The sequence below is a fragment of the Montipora foliosa genome, chromosome 5 (assembly GCF_036669935.1).
Source record: "Montipora foliosa isolate CH-2021 chromosome 5, ASM3666993v2, whole genome shotgun sequence".
Lineage (NCBI taxonomy): Eukaryota > Metazoa > Cnidaria > Anthozoa > Scleractinia > Acroporidae > Montipora > Montipora foliosa.
Window position 1 is genome coordinate 39,073,579 of NC_090873.1, and position 18,636 is coordinate 39,092,214.

The following is an 18,636-nucleotide window of genomic DNA, read 5'->3' on the forward strand; positions in this document are numbered from 1 at the left end:
AGCCCAGTATCTCCCCCCCCCCCCCCCCCCCAAAAAAAAAAAAAAAAACTCGGAACTCGGAAATCGGGAAGAGCGTGAAATTCTTCAACCAAAATTTTGGCAATGATCGATTTTAAAAAAGCGCTGTAAAAGAAAAGGTTCAGTTGCAATTTAAAAGAACAATTTAGGAAAACAGTGGTCAACATATGCTTCTAGAAAATTGCTCGTTATTTTAAGTTGAAAAGGAGACGTTTGTCTGTGGGCTAGCTAAAAAATGTTTTGCGTCATCGTCCCCACAGTGAACGTTGTTTTAGATGTCAACCTGTCACAGAATATAGAACGTTCCATATGTTGTCTATAGTCCTGTTCAGACTCACTGTAGATTTCTGCTTGCGATGGGTAAGTCAATGTGCATTCATAACGTTTTCTGGACCAGCTTGTCTGTCGACAATTTTCCCCTTCTAATATATGTCAGCGTTGTTTAAGAAGCCCTCTCCAATAAGCTACTTTCAAAAATACCACGATACTCTTTGCCCTCCAAAATTTTGCATAACCATTGCTTTTATTTTCTCTTGGGACCATTGCAAATCCCAAGAGAATGCTAATACAAACAAAGAGTATTACGGTATTTTTGAAAGTGGCCTAATGTTCCAGTTTCTCTTGGGACTTACAAGGGTCCCAAGAGAAAATACAAAGAATGCTTATGCAAAATTTTGGAGGAAAAAATAAAGAATATTATGGTATTCTTGAGAGTGGCCAAAAGACACCTTGCGCAGAATTTGCATAAAAGTAGAGTTCAGTCCCAGAGGGAGAGGGTGTCTATTGTTCTAGTACACCAAAATGGCCGCTGTGACGTCACGTGAAAACCATCTATTCATGGTAACATGTGATTTTGTTTTAGTCTCCTTGTCTATTTTTCCCGTCTCAACATTGTCCTCTGTACGTTCTTACTTACAGCGAAGAAGCTACTGTGCCATCATTTGAATGTCTGACCTTCCCTTGTTCCCCTCTTTCTTCACAAACATAAATCAGTGAAACACAAAATTTTACTCTACTTTCTTTTTTATTATGCCAATGCACCATCTACAACATAATAGAGCACATACTTCAAGTGCAGCTTGCACTTTTACAAAAATTACCAAAATTAAGAAATTGATTTATTATACTTATCATTATGTGCTCTTTTTCTTTAAAATGTCAAGACCTATCGCTGTTTCTAATTTCGGGCCTGGCATATTTACTTACAAGCTAACTTACTTTGTATTTCTTGTTCCCCTCCTTCTTTAGAAACATAACGCAGTGAAATTTTACTCTACTTTCCTTTTATTATGCCAATGCACCATCTACAACATAACAGAGCACATACTTTAAGTGCAGCTTGCACTTTTACAAAAATTACCAAATTTAAGGAATTGATTCATTATACTTATCGTTATGTGCTCCTTTTCTTTCAAATGTCAAGACCTATCGCTGTTTCTAATTTAGGGCCTGGCATATTTACTTACAAGCAAACTTATTTTGTGTGTTTTTTTGTCTTTCTAGGAATACACGTTTCATCTTTCAGCCTCACAAGTCTATTACATATATTGATATCATATTGAGACGCTTTTCTGGTTCACAACGTACAGGATCCTCAAGGGATTTTTCTTAGATTAAAGCTAAAGGTTTTTCAGAGATATTTGGCACTGCCATACACTTTTGCTTTGAAAGAAAGGTTTAAATAGTTGGTCGAGTTTTTAGGTTTACTGGGGTCTCAGTAGCAGCCATGGAAAGAAATTCTTCTCGCCAACAGTGCAATTAAACTTGAGTTAACTTGTTATAAGCAAGTCATGGTGTTTGTCTTGACCATGAGATGGGGGAAGTTCTCCACGGGGCTATAATAATAGTGTCGTCTGAGATTCGCTTATTTCCCTGCTAGTTGGGGTGCGGGCGAGCAAAGTCACGACAAGGCAGATCTTGGAGCTTTGAAAGTGAAAAATGCCTGGTCCCTGTAAGTATGTAAGCCTAATAGCCAGCAACCTAGCTTACTTCATCCGGGTTAATATGTCACTCAATAAGAAACAAACAAATAAATAAGCAAAAGCATTAACCGGTTCAGTAGCAATCTGACTACAATGTCTATATAAAAACCAAGAGAACTAAAGCTAAAGTTAACATATCTTAAGTACTAAAAATACTTATAGCTTAGTTACGGTAAGGAAAGCATTTGGAGACAACTGAAATCCATCAGCTTGAAGACCTGCCATGGGCACATTCTGAGTGCTTACATCCTGAATGTTTTCCTGTTCGTAAACTTCTGACGTGTCTGGCTCCTGTCAACAATCAGAAAAAAGTAAGATAGCATATTTTTCATTTGTTTCATAGGTGATCTTAACAAACCAATTCAGCTCTCAAGCAAGGTCCAGCACATCCCTGCACTGTGCAGCTTGAAGCTTCTAATGTATTATAAGACTTACCTTGGACGCATTCTATGGGTTTTCAACATCGACGATGGCTGGTTCTTCAGCTTCTGCAGCGTTTGACCCCGGCGTTTGACATCCTGAACGTTTTCCTGTTCGTAAACTTCTGACGTGTCTGGCTCCTGTCAACAATCAGAAAAAAGTAAGATAGCATATTTTTCATTTGTTTCATAGGTGATCTTAACAAACCAATTCAGCTCTCAAGCAAGGTCCAGCACATTCCTGCACTGCGCAGCTTGAAGCTTCTAATGTATTATAAGACTTACCTTGGACACATTCTGTGGGTTTTCAACATCGACGATGGCTGGTTCTTCAGCTTCTGCGGCGTTTGACCCCTGCTAAGATCAAAGTTATGATAGCATAAGTTTTAAAAGTTATTTCCATACACAAACTGAACTCTGCTATGCAAGACCCAAGCACAGGTAGCTCCTATTGCAAAACTTACCGAGGACTGGGGCGAGATGACCGAGGTTGGCAGACGTGTGTTTCGGTGAAGTGTAGCTTTTGCCTCCACACAACCGAAAAATGAAGTCAAATCAGAAAAATGACAAGAAATAGACGAAGACAACGAAGTCAGTTAAGCAGCGCCTCGAGTGAGGGAAATTCTTCCGATGCAAAGCGACTAAATTCGACTGAAAGAAACGCTTCGAGTTCTAGTGCTCAGACTCAGTTGACTCCGATGTCTGAGAACAGATGTCTGCAGATAATTCTTACGATAAGCCGAGTATAAGCTAAATATGGAAAATTCTAAAAGCAATTCAGACGGATGTCGCTAGAATTCTAAACGAGAACCAGGAGATAAGAAAAGATATCGACGAGCTGAAAGCTTCCCTGCAGTTCAATGAGAAAAATGTTGCAGAAATCAAGAAAGGAAATGAGAGTCTCGTGCTGAAGACGAATGATCTGGAAAATAAGCTTGCAACAGCCGAAAAAACCATCCACGATTTAGAACGACAAGTTGAAAGCCTTGAATTCGATCATGATACTCTCGAACAATACACAAGAAAATTCAACGTCGAGGTTCATGGAATACCAGAATGCGAAGGTGAGAACCTGAGAGACATTGTTATAAAGGTAGGGCAAAAGATTTCGGTTGATGTATCTGACAACGACATCGACATTGTGCACAGATTGTACGGGAAACCTCCTGCCAATAAGCCTATTATTGTGAGATTCACTTCTCATAAAAAGAAAAGAGAATTCTATCGGAGCATGCTGAACTTAAAGAACACGAACTTATCAGGGATCTTTGGCTCTGGGCGTTTTGACTCTAAGGCAAGAATTTTCATCAACGAAAATCTTACCGAGAAACGACAGGAACTTTTAGCCTCGGCAAGAAAGATGAAAAGAGCACGAAAGTTAAATCAAGTTTGGACAGTAGACGGTAAGATATTTGCTCGGAAAAAAGAGGATTCCAGACCTGTAAGAATTAATGACCGTTGGGATTTGGCATAACATAAATATTTCATGTTATCTGGTCGTCTCACCAAACGAAATTTATTTGTGTTGATTGTCGAGTGTGTGTACTGTGCCGTGTCTATTTATTTTTGTGTGTGTGTGTGTGTTTTATGTATTCGCACAATTTAGTTTTTTGTTTTGTTAGGAGTTTACCGTACTGTAATGTATTGTTGACTTATACGGTAAGCATTTTACGATATCGAGCACCAGTTTTTCCATATTTCCTTTCAGGCATTGGTAACACTTTTGTTTTTATTCTTTGGTGTCCGCAGTCCCATTTGCACGTCCAGATAGATTCTAATGGATGATTCTTTTACATTAATCTCGCTTAACGTAAAGGGCATAAGTAACTTCAAAAAACGAAGATCAATTTTTAGTTGGTGTCGGAAGCGCCAAGCAGATATCATTTTTTTACAAGAAACTCATTCGACGGTTCAAACAGACACCCAATGGACAAACGAATGGGGAGCAGAGCTGCACACTAGTCACGGCACCTCAAGTTGGAGTTGCAATTATGATCAAAAGCGGCTTTGATTGTACCGTTTGTCAAAAGATCGTAGATCCTTTGGGGAGATATATTATTCTAAAGGCTGTTATAAAAGAAACATCATATGTGTTGATAAATCTATATGCGCAAAATAAGGACAAAGAGAATATAAATTTCTTGAAAAATATTATATTAAGGAATGAAAATTTAGATTCTGAAGAAAATATCATAATGGGAGGGGACTTTCACTGTCCCCTCAATCCTGTTGTTGATAAGCGGGGAGGCATTGTAAATCAACGAAAATCGGTTACAGCTTGTATTGACTATTTACAAACCGAACTCGACTTGGTAGATATACGGAGAGTTAAAAATCCAGAGACAATGAGTTTCACACGGAGTCAAAAATCCCCCAGAATATTTTGCCGGCTGGATTACTGGCTGATTTCGAACAACTTAAATGATTTAGTACGATCAACTGATATAATTCCGGCAATAAGAACAGACCACAATGCAATTTTCTTTTCGGAAACTTCATTGGCTTTCCTAGATATCAAAGTTTCTATTAGAGGCAATGTGCTATGTACTAGTGTGCACTACAAACCTACTGATTCACACAGTTATTTGTTGTATTCATCGTCACATCCATCACATGTCAAGAACTCCATTCCTTATTCTCAATTTCTTAGACTTCGACGTCTATGTAGTGATGACTCCGATTTTTCCAGCAAATCAGAGGAGATGTGCCAGTTCTTCGAAAAACGTGGCTATCCTGTCTCTGTGGTCAAAGCGGGCCATCATCGCGCCCAACAGTTTGATTGACAGTCGTCACTACAAACGTCACAGAAAGATAAGAATGACAGAATTCCATTCACCCTCACTTTCCATCCTCATAATCACACAGTCAAAAGCATCATTCTTAGTAATTTTAAATTACTCCACAAATGATCCAGAGACTGGTAGAATCTTTTCGCAACCTCCACTTATTTCATTCAAACGCGACAAAAACGTAGGCAACCTTTTAGTTAGAAGCGCGCTCAAAACCAACGAGCAACCCGGCACTTTCAAATGCGCGCGCTCACGATGCAAAACTTGTCTTTTCATTGTTAACACTAGCAAGATTTCGGGACCTAAGCGATCTGTTAAGATCACCGATCGTTTCACATGTACCTCCGCAAATGTCATTTATTGCATAACCTGTACGTTATGCAATAAATTATACATTGGTGAGACAGGTAGACGACTAGGTGACCGATTCCGCGAACACCTTCGCGATGTTGAGAAGAATGACAAGGATGCATCTAAGCCAGTCGCTCGCCATTTTAATCTGCCTAACCACTACAAAAAACACATGGCTATCTGCAGCCTTTGCCTACATCTAGGTACGACGGAAAGCCGCAAGAATCTGGAACAAAAATTCATCTTTCAAATCGGCACCCTTAATCCTCACGGTATTAACGAACGCTTTTCATTTAACTAATATATTCCTACTTTTCACGTTGCCATGTTACCACCAATAGCGTAGCTCCTACTCTACTATAAAAACTACACGTAACCCATAATCCCTCGATTCGCTCTGACGAAGGGCTAACGCTCGAAACGTCAGCTTTTAGAATCTCTATACGGTGGTCAATTTACATTATCAACTCCGTTGATAAACCAAATTTTTGTATACAATTTTCTTAGAAATTGGAAAACTTCAAAACGAGATGAAAGGGCCGGGTCATTGGAAGATGAATTGTTCTTTGTTGGCCGATGAAGAATACATAGATAGTATCACTGAAATGATCCCAATATGGACGGCGGAAGGACGGAAAGATCTGTCAGATGATTGCAGCATTTGGGAGTGGATTAAATTTAACACAAGGGCTCATGCCATTTGTCAATCCAAAAGAAAAGTGAAGCAAAGGAACGAGAGAGAATCAACTTTAGAAAAAGAATTAAATGAGGCAAAGCTAGCATTTGAAAGAAATCCAAATGACGTTAATGCAACCCGTTATTATGAAACCCGTGAGAGACTTGAGTCATTTTATGACCATAAAACAAAAGGAATAATAATATGTGCACGAGCTCGATGGCATGAGAATGGAGAAAAAAGTACGAAATATTTTTTGAACCTAGAAAAAAGAAATCATGTTAAAAAACATATTAGGAAACTTAACATAAACGGTACAATTGAAACAGACCCAATGTGCATATTAAAGGAACAGGAAGGATTTTACCGTGAACTTTATAAAAGTAGTCATAGAGATCAGAATGTCGCTCAGAATATTTCTTCCTTCCTGAGTGAGCTAAACATACCAAAACTTTCTGAAGAACAAAAACGCTCTTGTGAAGGTAGGATCTCGTCGGAAGAATGCTTTCGTCTACTTGATAGCTTTCACAACAACAAAACCCCAGGGAATGATGGCAATTCGATAGAATTTTATAAAGAGTTCTGGCATTTAATTAGTGATAGTTTCATTAAGTGTGCAAATGAGTACTTTGACAAGGGCGAAATGTCTTGCTCACAAAAACAAGCAGTCATTACCTTCATTGAAAAGAAAGGGAAAGATCGCTCGCTACTTGAAAATTGGCGTCCAATCTCCCTTGTTAATGTGGACACAAATAATGACTAAAGTAATTGCCATAAGAATAAAAAATGTATTACCTGATATTATACATTGTGATCAAACGGGATATGTTAAGGATCGCTTTATAGGAGAAACCATTAGATCAATTTATGATATAATGGAATTTACTGCAGAGGAAAATATCCCAGGCCTACTGGTATTTATTGATTTCAAAAAAGCCTTTGATAGCGTTGAATGGAACTTCCTATACCGGTTCCTTGAGATATTTAACTTTGGGCCAGACTTTATTCACTAGGTGAAAACGTTTTACAAGAATATACAAAGCTGCATCATAAATAACGGTATGGCGTCAAATTTATTTTCGCTTGAACGCGGTGTTCGCCAAGGAGACCCTCTCTCTCCCTACCTTTTTATCGTAGCAGTGGAAACGCTAGCAATTGCCATTCAACAGAACCCTGGTATAAAAGGAATTAGTATTGGGAAAGAAGAAACAAAACTCTTACAATACGCTGATGATACCACGGCTGTTCTTTCTGGTACTAATTCTGCAAAAATATTGTTTGACCTACTAAACAGTTTTGAAAGCATCTCTGGTCTTAAAATTAATTATACAAAAACTGAAGGCATGTTGATTGGATCATCCAAAAACAACAATGAAAAGCCATTTGGAATCAAATGGTCTGATGAACCTGTTAAAGCATTGGGAGTTCACTTTACTTATGATCAACACCTGCTTAAGGAAAAAAAACTTTATTGAACGACTGGATAGCATTAAAAAACTTATAAACTTTTGGTCGTCAAGGAATTTATCTATATATGGTAAAATTACAATAATCAAATCATTTCTTATTCCAAAGTTTGTTTTCATATGCTCTGTGTTACCCACACCTAAGGAAGTGATTAAACAATTGAATCAAATGATATTCAAATTCCTATGGAACGGCGCAGATAAGGTAACTCGAGTGTCAACAATAAATGAATATTCGGAGGGTGGTATAAAAATGATTGATCTAGAGTGCATGGTGAAGTCTTTAAGGTTAGCATGGCTAGGAAGGATTTTTAATAATAATGATGGAATATGGAAGAGATATCTGGGACACAAATTACAACCCTTCGGTGGTTTGTCCTTCATGAATTGTAACTATGATATCAAAGATTATATAATTTCTTCCCAATTTTACCATGTACTTTTGTCATGGTGGTCAGAATTTCGCGAAACGTTCGCTTCAGAAAAAGATTGGGGAAATATTATTTGGAATAACAGAGAAATACGTATAGATAAAAACCCAGTTTTTTACAAAAATTGCTTTGATTGTAGAATTGTTTACACGCATAACCTTCTACTGGACCTTGACAACAGACACTCTTACAGCATTTTCTCAAAAACTATAAAGAAATCTAGCTTTCTGCAGTGGGCCGGCCTTCGTCATTCTATACCACCCCATTTAAAAGGCACCAATAAGTCTCCGTCTATAGCAGCCCTCACATTTGTGACGGAATACAACGTCTTTGACGTATTGGAAAAGAAATCAAAAGATTATTATTCACTTCTTGTCGGAAAGAGAGTGCAGCCACCCTATATAGTCCATACACTGCAAAGAAACTTTAATTTTACTTCTGATCAAATAAAACACTTTTTTATTTTACCTCACCGTGTTGCCCTCGAATCATACGTCAAGGCCTTTCAATACAAAGTTCTTACCTTTGTACTCTACACTAACACAAAATTGCACAAAATCGGTTTTAGACCGAATGATCTGTGCAGTTTTTGCAAGGCTCAGTCAGAAACTTTAAGCCACTTTTTTTAATCACTGTTCACATTCCAGACATTTCTGGACTGATTTTGAGTCTTACTGGCATTTTTTATCCAATCAACGGGTACACCTCTCTTTGGAAAATGTTTTATATGGAATAATATCGCAACAATGCCCTTTACTTAATTTACTCAATTATTTTGTTATCGTTGGGAAATTGTTTTTGTGGGACTGCAGAAGAAGCCAAATTAATCCAGAAATTACTGGGTTTAAGAACAAAAATGTTCTCAAGTGCGAAATAGAAAGGAAAATTAAAAACACGAAAGACTATTTTAAAAAGAAATGGCGTGCTCATACCAACTCGATAAGCCTACTCGCCTGTTGGTTTACTGTTTGTTGTTGTTGTTGTTGTTGTTGTTGTTGTGCCTGTTTGTCTCTCTCTTTCAAGTTATTTATAATGTAGGCGTTTTATCCTAACATAAAAATCCACCCTTAGAGGTCAACCACGATTTAAGAGCATGTGGGAAAGATACTGTAGAGGTGTCAATTGCATTGTATATATGGTGGATGCTGCTGATCATGATAAACTAGAAGCTTCAAGAAACGAGCTCCATGGACTGTCAGAGAAACCTCAGTTAGCTGGCATTCCAGTGTTAGTTCTTGGAAACAAGAAGGATCTGCCAAACGCATTAGATGAAAAAGAACTAGTGGAGAGATTGAATCTGGCATCTATGCAAGACAGAGAAATTTGCTGTTATTCCATTTCTTGCAAGGAAAAGGAGAACATTGATATCACACTCCAGTGGCTAATTCAGCATTCCAAGTCACGAGATTGATGGTGTCAATGATATTACAAGTATATTGGCCGCACAAAAAAATTGAGAATCATGTGAAATGAACCTGTCACAGACAGAACCTTTCAAGCATGGAATTTATTAAACTTTGATAAAGTACTCTTCGCTATAAATTTTGAAGCAATGTACCAAGGATTGGATGAGTTAAAAATTAAAAAAAAAAAACAAACAAAAACAAAAAAACAAAAAAAAAAACTTACCGTGGACACACCCTGTGGACTTACAACACCAAGGTTGTCCAGTTCGTCATCTTCTGCTGTCTTTGCCTCCTGTGTCGTATAATAATATTTCGAATCATCCTTTTTGCCAAAGTCAAAGTAGTCCTCTTGCTCCTCCAACATATCGTCAAGTCTTTTATACAGCCGCTGAAAGCTTGGCCGTTCATCTGGGTCTTGGTTCCAACAGTCTGTCATCAAGGCGTACCTTCAAAATTAACCACAATAGGAATTTCTTTCTTCCTAAAGGAAAATCGATCTTCTTACAACCTGCTAACCCTGTTTTCCCAAAAATCATTCGTAGGTTCCTGATTCGAGCAAATTTCATTCTTTTACGTCTCATAGACCGTATTAATTAATGGAGGCCTTTTTTATGCCTTTGTCCTTGTGCTAATGAAACCAACTAGCCTCTTTTGCTCTTTGGAGCGAGGCTAGTTGGTTTCATTAGCACAAAGACATAAGTTTATTTTTTCACCGCCATTGATGAATATGGTCTGCAGATATTTTAAATTCTTAAAGGCTTTATTTATACTAAGGTTTCTGTTCTTGTAACGCCAAGCTTTTTTATCTACAGGCAACCGTATTTTTTGCACAAATAAAATGAATTAAATTTGTGTCTTGTATTTTTGAGTAGATCTGTGTTGATATGGACGAAAACGAAACTAAGGCCAGGCCGACAGTGGTTTTGGACCGCATTTTCCAACTGCGTCACAATTTTAAATGTGTTAAATTGCAGTTGCCCAAAACTATTTTTTTCTGTACTTATCTTACAATGTCTTTAAATGTAAAGTAAACATGGCTCAAGTTCAGTTAGTAATTAGCCGAGCGGGCGTGTCCCTTGATTTATTTTCAAGTGAAGCATTCATGTCTAACTTGACTGATGCAGGAAAGTATGAAAATAGATTAACCACTCACTCTTCCTATTAATATCAAAACACTGCACCTTTTTCGTAAAACTTGTTGCCTCCAAGTACTTAGGAAAATCACCTCCGTTTAACTTACACAGGGTCGGTGCACATTTCAGGTTTTTCCAGTCTGTAACCTGCTTTCAAATTCTCCAAGAGCTGTTTGTTCTTCATTAGTGCGTAAGGAGACCCCCCTGTAAATGATCGACATAATATGCATCAAGACAAATCATGAACCATAGAAAGGGGGGAGGGGGCACTCTAATGAAAGAAATCCGAGACTAAGACTTAAGATGCAAGAAGTGAAGCAAAGGTAATCTTCAACCAAGAGTTCAAAAGTTTTCCAACCGTAAATAAGAAAGCGAAGGACACATTCAGAAATGCAGATCCTATTGACAGAAAACTGGGAAGGAAGATCAAGCTCGTTTCATGGGCCTCATTCACGCGGTGGCCATATTGGCCAGTGACAATAGATTTCGTACCCCGAACCTCGAATTGAAATGTTTGGGAACGAGTTTCGGTGGGACAAAACAAAAGTTTTCAATCCCTCGGGACTCAACATGGCCCATTTCATCCAAACCAGCATTTGTTTTCCCTTTCGTTCGCTTGCTGCTTCAGTTCCTGATTTAATCTGTTAAACCCTTGGCCATTCCTACTTACTTACTTCATTTCTTTACTTGCTCAGTCAGTCAATAAGTCAATTAATTTTTCGGTAATAACTCAGTCATTGTATCAGTCGATGGTTGCTTAACCAGTCGGATGGCGAAACATGGTTCTTTCCCTCATTTGTTTTACTCATTCAGTAAGTCAGCCCGCAAGCCAGTGTCGGAAGGGGTTTTGTTTGAGGCTGGAGGCCGGGCGTTTCATCCAGTCATTTTCCATTCCATGTCCGGTACTTTGATGGCAATATTTGAAAGGTTTTGTCTCATTTTTTATTTTTATATATTTTTTTAGTTACGTTTTATAGACAATTTGAGTGAACTCCAGCCTTGCCTGGGAAACTGATTCTTGGATTCCAGAAACACTGGAATCCAGCGTTTCTGAATGTTCTATTAAAAAATTTCCTGGGGGGCATGTTCCCAGAACCCCCCAGGTACCTAGCGCCTTTAGCGCTCGCACGACGCCTTGCGGCGTCAAAAAATGTCACGCCTGGTGCTTTCAGAAATATGTCCGCTATTTTACAAAACTGTCCTGTCAAAACCCTGGTGTCGGTAGGCCAACGTAAGTTGGTTAGTCAGCCAGGCCGATGGGCATCCTTCCTTTGTTCCTTTGTTCAGTCATTCAGTTAGTCCGTCATGACAACGACGGCTACGTGAACCGGCGCCACATAACAATTGGTTTACTTAGCAAAAACACATACTTCTGCATGCCCCGCACGTGCGTTTAACATTTTGATACACTCCTTTGAACTTTTCGTCCTGACAATGAAGTGAGATAATCAAATTTGAAGTTATGTGCAGGAAGCGATCATTGGAGGATGAATTTTACATTTTCTCTTCAAAAACCCACACCCTTCATACCAATTTTGTTTCTGGAATGTGGATACACACTTTCATTTCCGAACGACTTGAAATCATCGCGAAGTTATTGCAATAACGGGGAATAATAGTTTTAGATAAAGTTCTCGCAGCCGTCCTCGTCGCTTTTTCTTGAGGTCTCTAAACGAGTCCTTTTAACTGACACTGATCGTTATAACAGATAAATACAATTTGGAACAACTCTAAAGTTCCGAATCACAAACACTTTTGCTTTTCACTTCAGTTTCCAGCTAACAGCTTCATATGTAGTACAATATGTTAATTAAAAATTCGTAAATTATCACTGACCAAGAGTTGCAATTTCCCACAGGACCACTCCGTAGGACCAACTGCAAGTAAAACAAAACAAGTTAACACCTATGCAATACATTGAATTAGGAATGCACTAGCATCTGGCATGTTGCATTCACTGACTCTAAAAACACCAGACTTGATACTTACACATCGCTCTTGGTGGTAAAGATCTCTTCAAAAAGTGACTCTGGAGCCATCCACTTCACTGGCAGTTTCATCCCAGTGTCTACTTTGTAGACCTCATGGTACAAGTGCCGCATCAATCCGAAGTCACCAATTTTGACTTTTTTGCCGTGTCCCACCAGAATATTCCTCGCTGCTAGGTCCCTGTGCACCAGACCCTTCTGGGAAAGATAGGTCTGTAAAAGAAAAATGATTATGGGTATTGCAAGGGATTTGTGATGTAAAAGTCAGTTTTGAGGGCCCAAGGCACTGGATTCTCACAAAAATATCTTTCCTGGAAGCGTGTAGCCTCCTATCGCAGAATCTTTTTAAGGTTAATTGTTCCTTCCGCACACAAGAACGCCACATTCCTTTCCCGTTGTGAGACGTTAACCAATGATTTGCTTTTTATTTTTAAGAGTGTGACCAAATAAAAAAGCTGTAATAACGTCCACTACAATTTGCAACGGAAATTTGAAGCTTGAAAATTACACGGAATTTAAGGTGAAGGTTAACTTTTCTTACTATATTGAACACGATCTCTGATTGGTTGAAAGAGGGAAAGGAATATGGGCTCCCGTGAAGCAGACTCTTGCAGGTGGGAGAAACGACTGACCCTAAAAGCGCCTATTTAGTGCTAATCCAATAGAAGTGCTACTCAACTTGTTTCCTTCAGGCGCATGTGCTAATCCTGGTGCCAGCACGTACCAAAGAGTTTTAATTGGGTTTTGCCAAGAAAGGGCGTTACATACATGTAAAAGAAACGTTAAAATATCATTCAAAAAAACGCTAAAAAACATGATGGGGAGTAGAAAAAATAGCATATCATCCACATATGACCATCCCAAACCTCTGTTGTATGAAAAAAGTAATTACAAAAGAGCTCAAAGAAGAGTGAGCTAAGCATTGATCTTTCAAGCAGATCTGATGTTGTTGAGATGAAACCAGTTGAAACAGGCCTTTGGGCTTGCCATGGTTTGGTTATGTAACTACTGATCATGTCATCAGCATCCGACACCAAAGATCGACAGTAACGCACGCAAAATCTCCGAAACTTGCTGAGAAAGACGGAATGAATAAGAAATTAGACGCAGGAAAAGACTAAGACAAATACAAAAAAAAAGAAAAAAAACATCTGGCTATTTACCACTTACCATGCCACGTGCTACCTGCCAGGCAAGCTTTACTGGATCAAGTGGAGCAAACGAGTCACAATCCTCGTTACATTCATCAGCTGTATTATTAGTGGAGGCATCTTCCTGGTTTGATGCGGATGATGAAAACGTGACAAAGGGTGTTTCCAATTCAATAATAACAGAAGCATCAACTTCGGTTCCGTTTTCTTCCACAGATATGGAAGGCCCAATGTTTTCATGCAATATTGTTTTCTCTTCTTCGGTTTGACCATCCTAGATATATGTATATAAAAAGAAGGACCATACAGATAACTTGAAATGAAATAAATGTATCTTTAAAGTGCTTATAGACGAAATGACGAAGTGATCCTCGCATTTATCGTCCAGGTAAGTGCGAATATCGCTTCTTCATTTCGACAGATAACGTTAGTGAGTAAAACTAAGAAGGGGCCATTGCTGCCAGTTTAGTTGAAAAGTACATAAATATTGGCCATTATATTATATTATATTATATTATATTATATTCAGCTAACCCTAACCACAACGGTTGTTAATGCGCTAGAACGTTTCCTAAAGATTCTCAAAAATTCACATTCGTCAACAGTAAAACAGACCGTACAGATCATTTTGCAGGGCTTCGCAGTCCTCTTGACGACGAACAACTCCATAACACTTCGCATCATCAGCATAGAGATCCATACTGGTGCATGGGCTGACAAACTTGGGGAGGTCGATCACGTATAAAAGATATAGGAACGGAGCAAACAGGCTGACCTGAGGAACACCCTATGAGATCTGGAAGTCAATTGCAAATAGTCCGAGAACCAAAAGAGAAGGGGACCCGAGATGCCGTACAAACCAAGCTTGTGAAGAAGAGGGCGGTGTGGAACCGAGTCAAACGCTGAAAACAATGGTCAGGGTAGATCATATCGATGTCATTCCCTGCATCCAAGGCTGTCCCAAGGTCGTTCAGAACGAACAGAAGCTGTGTCGGAGAGCTTATAGTAAATCTGCCAGTTCGGGAATAAGTTTGGAGAGCAGACAACGTTCGCAGAGCTTACTGACGATGGAGAGAAGTGAGATCTGCCTGTAGTTGGTGACATCGGTTCTTGGCCCCTTCTTGTGAAGCGGGCATATATTATTATTATTATTATTATTATTATTATTATTATTATTATTATTATTATTATTATTATTATTTTTATGCTGTTGACATAAAAGCTCAAATATACCGTTGCTAGTTTTTCAACAATGATTATAATTGGTCACTACATCCAAAAATTTTACTAAATGTCGCCTGTTATCGTAAGCTTGAGCTGTAGGCTTTTTGCATGTGCATGTCTCTCTGTTGATGTTCGGTAGTATGACTCCGTACGGAACATGCCAACAGACAGCAGTAAAACTAATATATAGCTTTAGCCAAGCCTAAAAGCAGAGCTCCGGGGTTCTTTATTCTTACAAGAAGTTAACTTGGCTTGAGACTGCAATCCAATCGAAACCCAGTACCTAGTCAGCGGTCAACTTTAAAAAAAAAAACCCAGCTGACCTCGATGAGCTCAAAACTTGAGCCCATGATATGGTCACGTAATACTGGTCACATACATGGACGGGTGGACGCACGTACGGTCGTGGAGTACAATATCTTCTTACCCATGATGCTATACGTACGCGCCTTTGACGCGTGGAGCTCCGCTATAATAAAGATGAATCTTTCACACCGGATAAGACCAATAGTGAAAGGATGTACCTTGTCCGTAGTTGAGTTCTGTTCCCTTGCTCCGTAGCACATCTCTTCATCTTCGTCAACGACGGTAGCTCCAACGGTAGATGTTTTTATCTGCGTGGACGAAATCAGGGCCAAGTTGTCAGAAGCGAGATAACTTCACATCTCCAAAAAACGATGTTGGAAAGGTCCGAACTAAAACGCAGGTGTAATGAGTTTTGGCTTGTCTTTTTTTAATTGTATGTTTGCTTGAGTCTACGATACTGGTTTGTTGTTGTTGTTGCTGATAAAAAAAAATTGGATGTGGCGAGATAAGATGAAGGAAATACTGTCTTGTTATAACTTACAAGTGCACCTTAGGTAAGTGTACTAGAAAAAGATCTACTTCCTGTTATTAGGGAGGAAAGCATATTACCTTGCTTCTCTTCGCTCTCAACCACTGAAGTAAGTCGCCATGAGGAATGTACTCGACAATCAGACGAAGTGGAGTAGCTGTGGTCCAACAGCCCACGAAATTCAGCACGTTTGGATTCTTCCCCACTACCTTCATGGTCTCAATCTCATCCAAAAATTCGTATTTCTGCTCTTCAGTGGCGTTTTCTTGAGAAAAAAAAACATGAAGTAATGTTGAACAAATCAGTTTCAAAGTAGGTTGCTTGAGGCCGGGACAAACTAGGCGATAAGTCGCTGCAAAACGTCGCGGGGACAAGTCAGCGCAACAATTCGCCTTGTATGACACGCTTAATTTTACAAAAATCACTGTCGCTGAGGTAGAATTTTGTCGCCGCGATTAGTCGCACGAATTCAAACTCGTTTGAATTCGTGCGACTAATTGTAGCGACACAATTAGCAGCGTTGTCGCACCGTGTGTATACTTCCGGCAAAAAATAATGAATGTAAATGAACCTATGAGAGAGCGTTATATGGTCAGCCATATTGAATTAGATAACTAATTCACATTCCCCTTCATACGAGATCACTGGGGGTGCACCGAACAGGCGTCGTGTCGCAGCGACTTGTTTTGCAAGTAGTACATATGGAGCAACTTATCGCAGAGACCTGTCTCTGCGACTTGTCGCCTAGAGTGTCCTGGTCTTTAGGGTTTCAGTGTGATGAACGGTTAATTATTTTATTGTAATCTGACCGCAGTATACGCAGTAAAACACAACAAGGCATTTCCGTTTTTTCTAATACAGGGCACAATGGACTTTAGAAAAACCTTCATGTAGAGTCTTTAATTGCCAGTAGCTACCGTGCCTCCGTGAGATACATATCAGAAGCTACGATTGAAGCAGTAACTGTCACTTAGAAGCTTGCGAAGGTCTGATAAGCGAGTAATTAGTTTAAATATTTGGCATTTCCTTAATCATTGTTGCCTGGGTTTTGTAAAAATGTTTTTCAGTAATTACGTTTATTTTACAAACTTTATTAGTTGTCAAGTCTAAACCCCTGGCCAAACGAAACGCAAGTCATCGCAAGTCGACGCAAGTTTTGTTACTTGCGCTGACTTGCATACCGTTTGGCCACCCACTTGCATTCACTTGCGAAGACTTGCGACGACTTGCGTTTGATTTGAACATGTTCAAATTTTGGACGCAAGTCCGCCCAACTTGCGTCTCGTTTGGCCACTCAACGCAAGTGGATGCAAGTTTTCGCAAGTCATTCGAACTTTTTTGGAGACCTTTTAGCCAATCTGATGCCGCTGTTTGAGCAGGAATCTCAAACTATTTCGCGCTTTTCGCGCTTTCCCTTTTGACAAGATGGCTTCTGTCACGGAGCAATATTCGGAAAACTTAAGCCCCGAAGAGCTAAAAGAAAACAAGGATAGGGAGTTAAAAAAACATAAGAAAAAGGAAAACCATAACAGGAGACCCAGTAGCGGTGCAAGTATAAGCAGCAGCTACAGTGAAAGTAGCAGCTCTTCCGAGTCTGAGCCTAGGAAAAAGGGAAAAAGAAAAAAAAAAAAATTCTGCTACTTTTGCAAAGGACTTGCGCTCAACTTGCGTCACGTTTGGCCACCCTATCGCAAGTGAACGCAAGTCTTCGCAAGTGAGAACTTGCGTCGACTTGCAATGACTTGCGTTTCGTTTGGCCAGGGCTTAATCCTTTAAACTAAGTTTCTTGTCCTCGTGGTCTTTACAGTTGGTCTGATAGCGTTTTAAATTCGCTAGCAATCGAGGTATCGGTAGTTTTTTTCAGCAATATGTTATTACCACGTGGAGCTATAATTTATACTCAGACAGAATTTTTCCGGAGTACTTCAGAGGCTTATACCTGGTTATATTTCATTATTAAATTTTCGACCTCGGATATTGCGTTTTTAGCTTTATGATTGGTTCACTCAATCTCATTGATCAGCTTATATACTGTATGCCCTAATATGGAAAATGATTGTGTCAAGTGTTGCCAAGCTGGAAACTAATTGGCCTTAATTTACAAATGTCCAAGCTTTCAGAAAGTAATGAAAATTTTATAAAACAATTATTTCATTCACACTTGTTGGATATGAGACTGGTTATCACCAACTTAACACTGCTCGCCTCATTGGCTGTTTACAATCTCATATCTGATGTGCGCTCGCGGAAAAATTGTTGAATAAAATTTCAGTTTACAGCTTATTGAGTCAAGGGAATAAATCACGTGTCCCTTATCCCTACATCAAGAACACTTTATTTCGAAGTCAAACCCGTAAATTAGTCCTTTAATCGCCCTAAACCGGTTTACCCTTGAGAGTCGTTTGGTGTTGCATGCAGTGTCATGACATGAGTGCAATCACGCTCATCGACATAAGGCTATAATTGTAATGAGTTTCACATTACTTGGTGTAGGAGTCACAAGGTCACCCTCTTACCATGACGTCATCCAAAACCCCAACCAAAGAACGACACATGAATTGAAGTTCTCTAGAACAAGCATTCAATTTTTTACAATGCAGTTGAAGTCGAAGCTAAATAGTTGATGCTTGCATTGCGTACTTATTTACCTTAATTGACTCCCGGGATACAAATGCAAGGTAATTACTTCGGTGTGTGATCCATACAAGGAATAGACACTTTCATACCCACCATGTAATTCTTTAACAGCAACGATCTTGTACTTGAA

The 18,636-nt window shown here is 39.1% G+C and overlaps 3 protein-coding genes across 3 annotated transcripts in view; all 3 read right to left on the reverse strand.

Annotated features, from left to right (window-relative positions):
- LOC138004092 (uncharacterized) overlaps positions 1-18,636 on the reverse strand; it is an 888,878-nt gene that overhangs the window by 547,863 nt on the left and 322,379 nt on the right. The gene's annotated exons all lie outside the window — the stretch shown is intronic.
- LOC138004118 (tyrosine-protein kinase receptor torso-like) overlaps positions 1,160-18,636 on the reverse strand; it is a 17,574-nt gene continuing 97 nt past the window's right edge. Inside the window, exons 1-10 of the mRNA XM_068850542.1 lie at positions 18,600-18,636; positions 15,950-16,134; positions 15,559-15,648; positions 13,830-14,084; positions 12,661-12,872; positions 12,508-12,548; positions 10,779-10,875; positions 9,762-9,984; positions 2,705-2,776; positions 1,160-2,291 (exon numbers count right to left, since the gene is read on the reverse strand). The exon at positions 18,600-18,636 is cut by the window's right edge and continues 97 nt beyond it. Coding sequence (XP_068706643.1) covers positions 2,157-2,291; positions 2,705-2,776; positions 9,762-9,984; positions 10,779-10,875; positions 12,508-12,548; positions 12,661-12,872; positions 13,830-14,084; positions 15,559-15,648; positions 15,950-16,084 — 1,260 coding nt within the window. The 5' untranslated portion in view covers positions 16,085-16,134; positions 18,600-18,636 and the 3' untranslated portion in view covers positions 1,160-2,156. The remainder of the gene's footprint in view (positions 2,292-2,704; positions 2,777-9,761; positions 9,985-10,778; positions 10,876-12,507; positions 12,549-12,660; positions 12,873-13,829; positions 14,085-15,558; positions 15,649-15,949; positions 16,135-18,599) is intronic.
- Positions 17,367-18,636, reverse strand: part of LOC138004522 (cell adhesion molecule DSCAM-like) — a 20,769-nt gene continuing 19,499 nt past the window's right edge. The window contains exons 7-8 of the mRNA XM_068851056.1: positions 18,518-18,636; positions 17,367-17,469 (exon numbers count right to left, since the gene is read on the reverse strand). The exon at positions 18,518-18,636 is cut by the window's right edge and continues 166 nt beyond it. Coding sequence (XP_068707157.1) covers positions 17,367-17,469; positions 18,518-18,636 — 222 coding nt within the window. The remainder of the gene's footprint in view (positions 17,470-18,517) is intronic.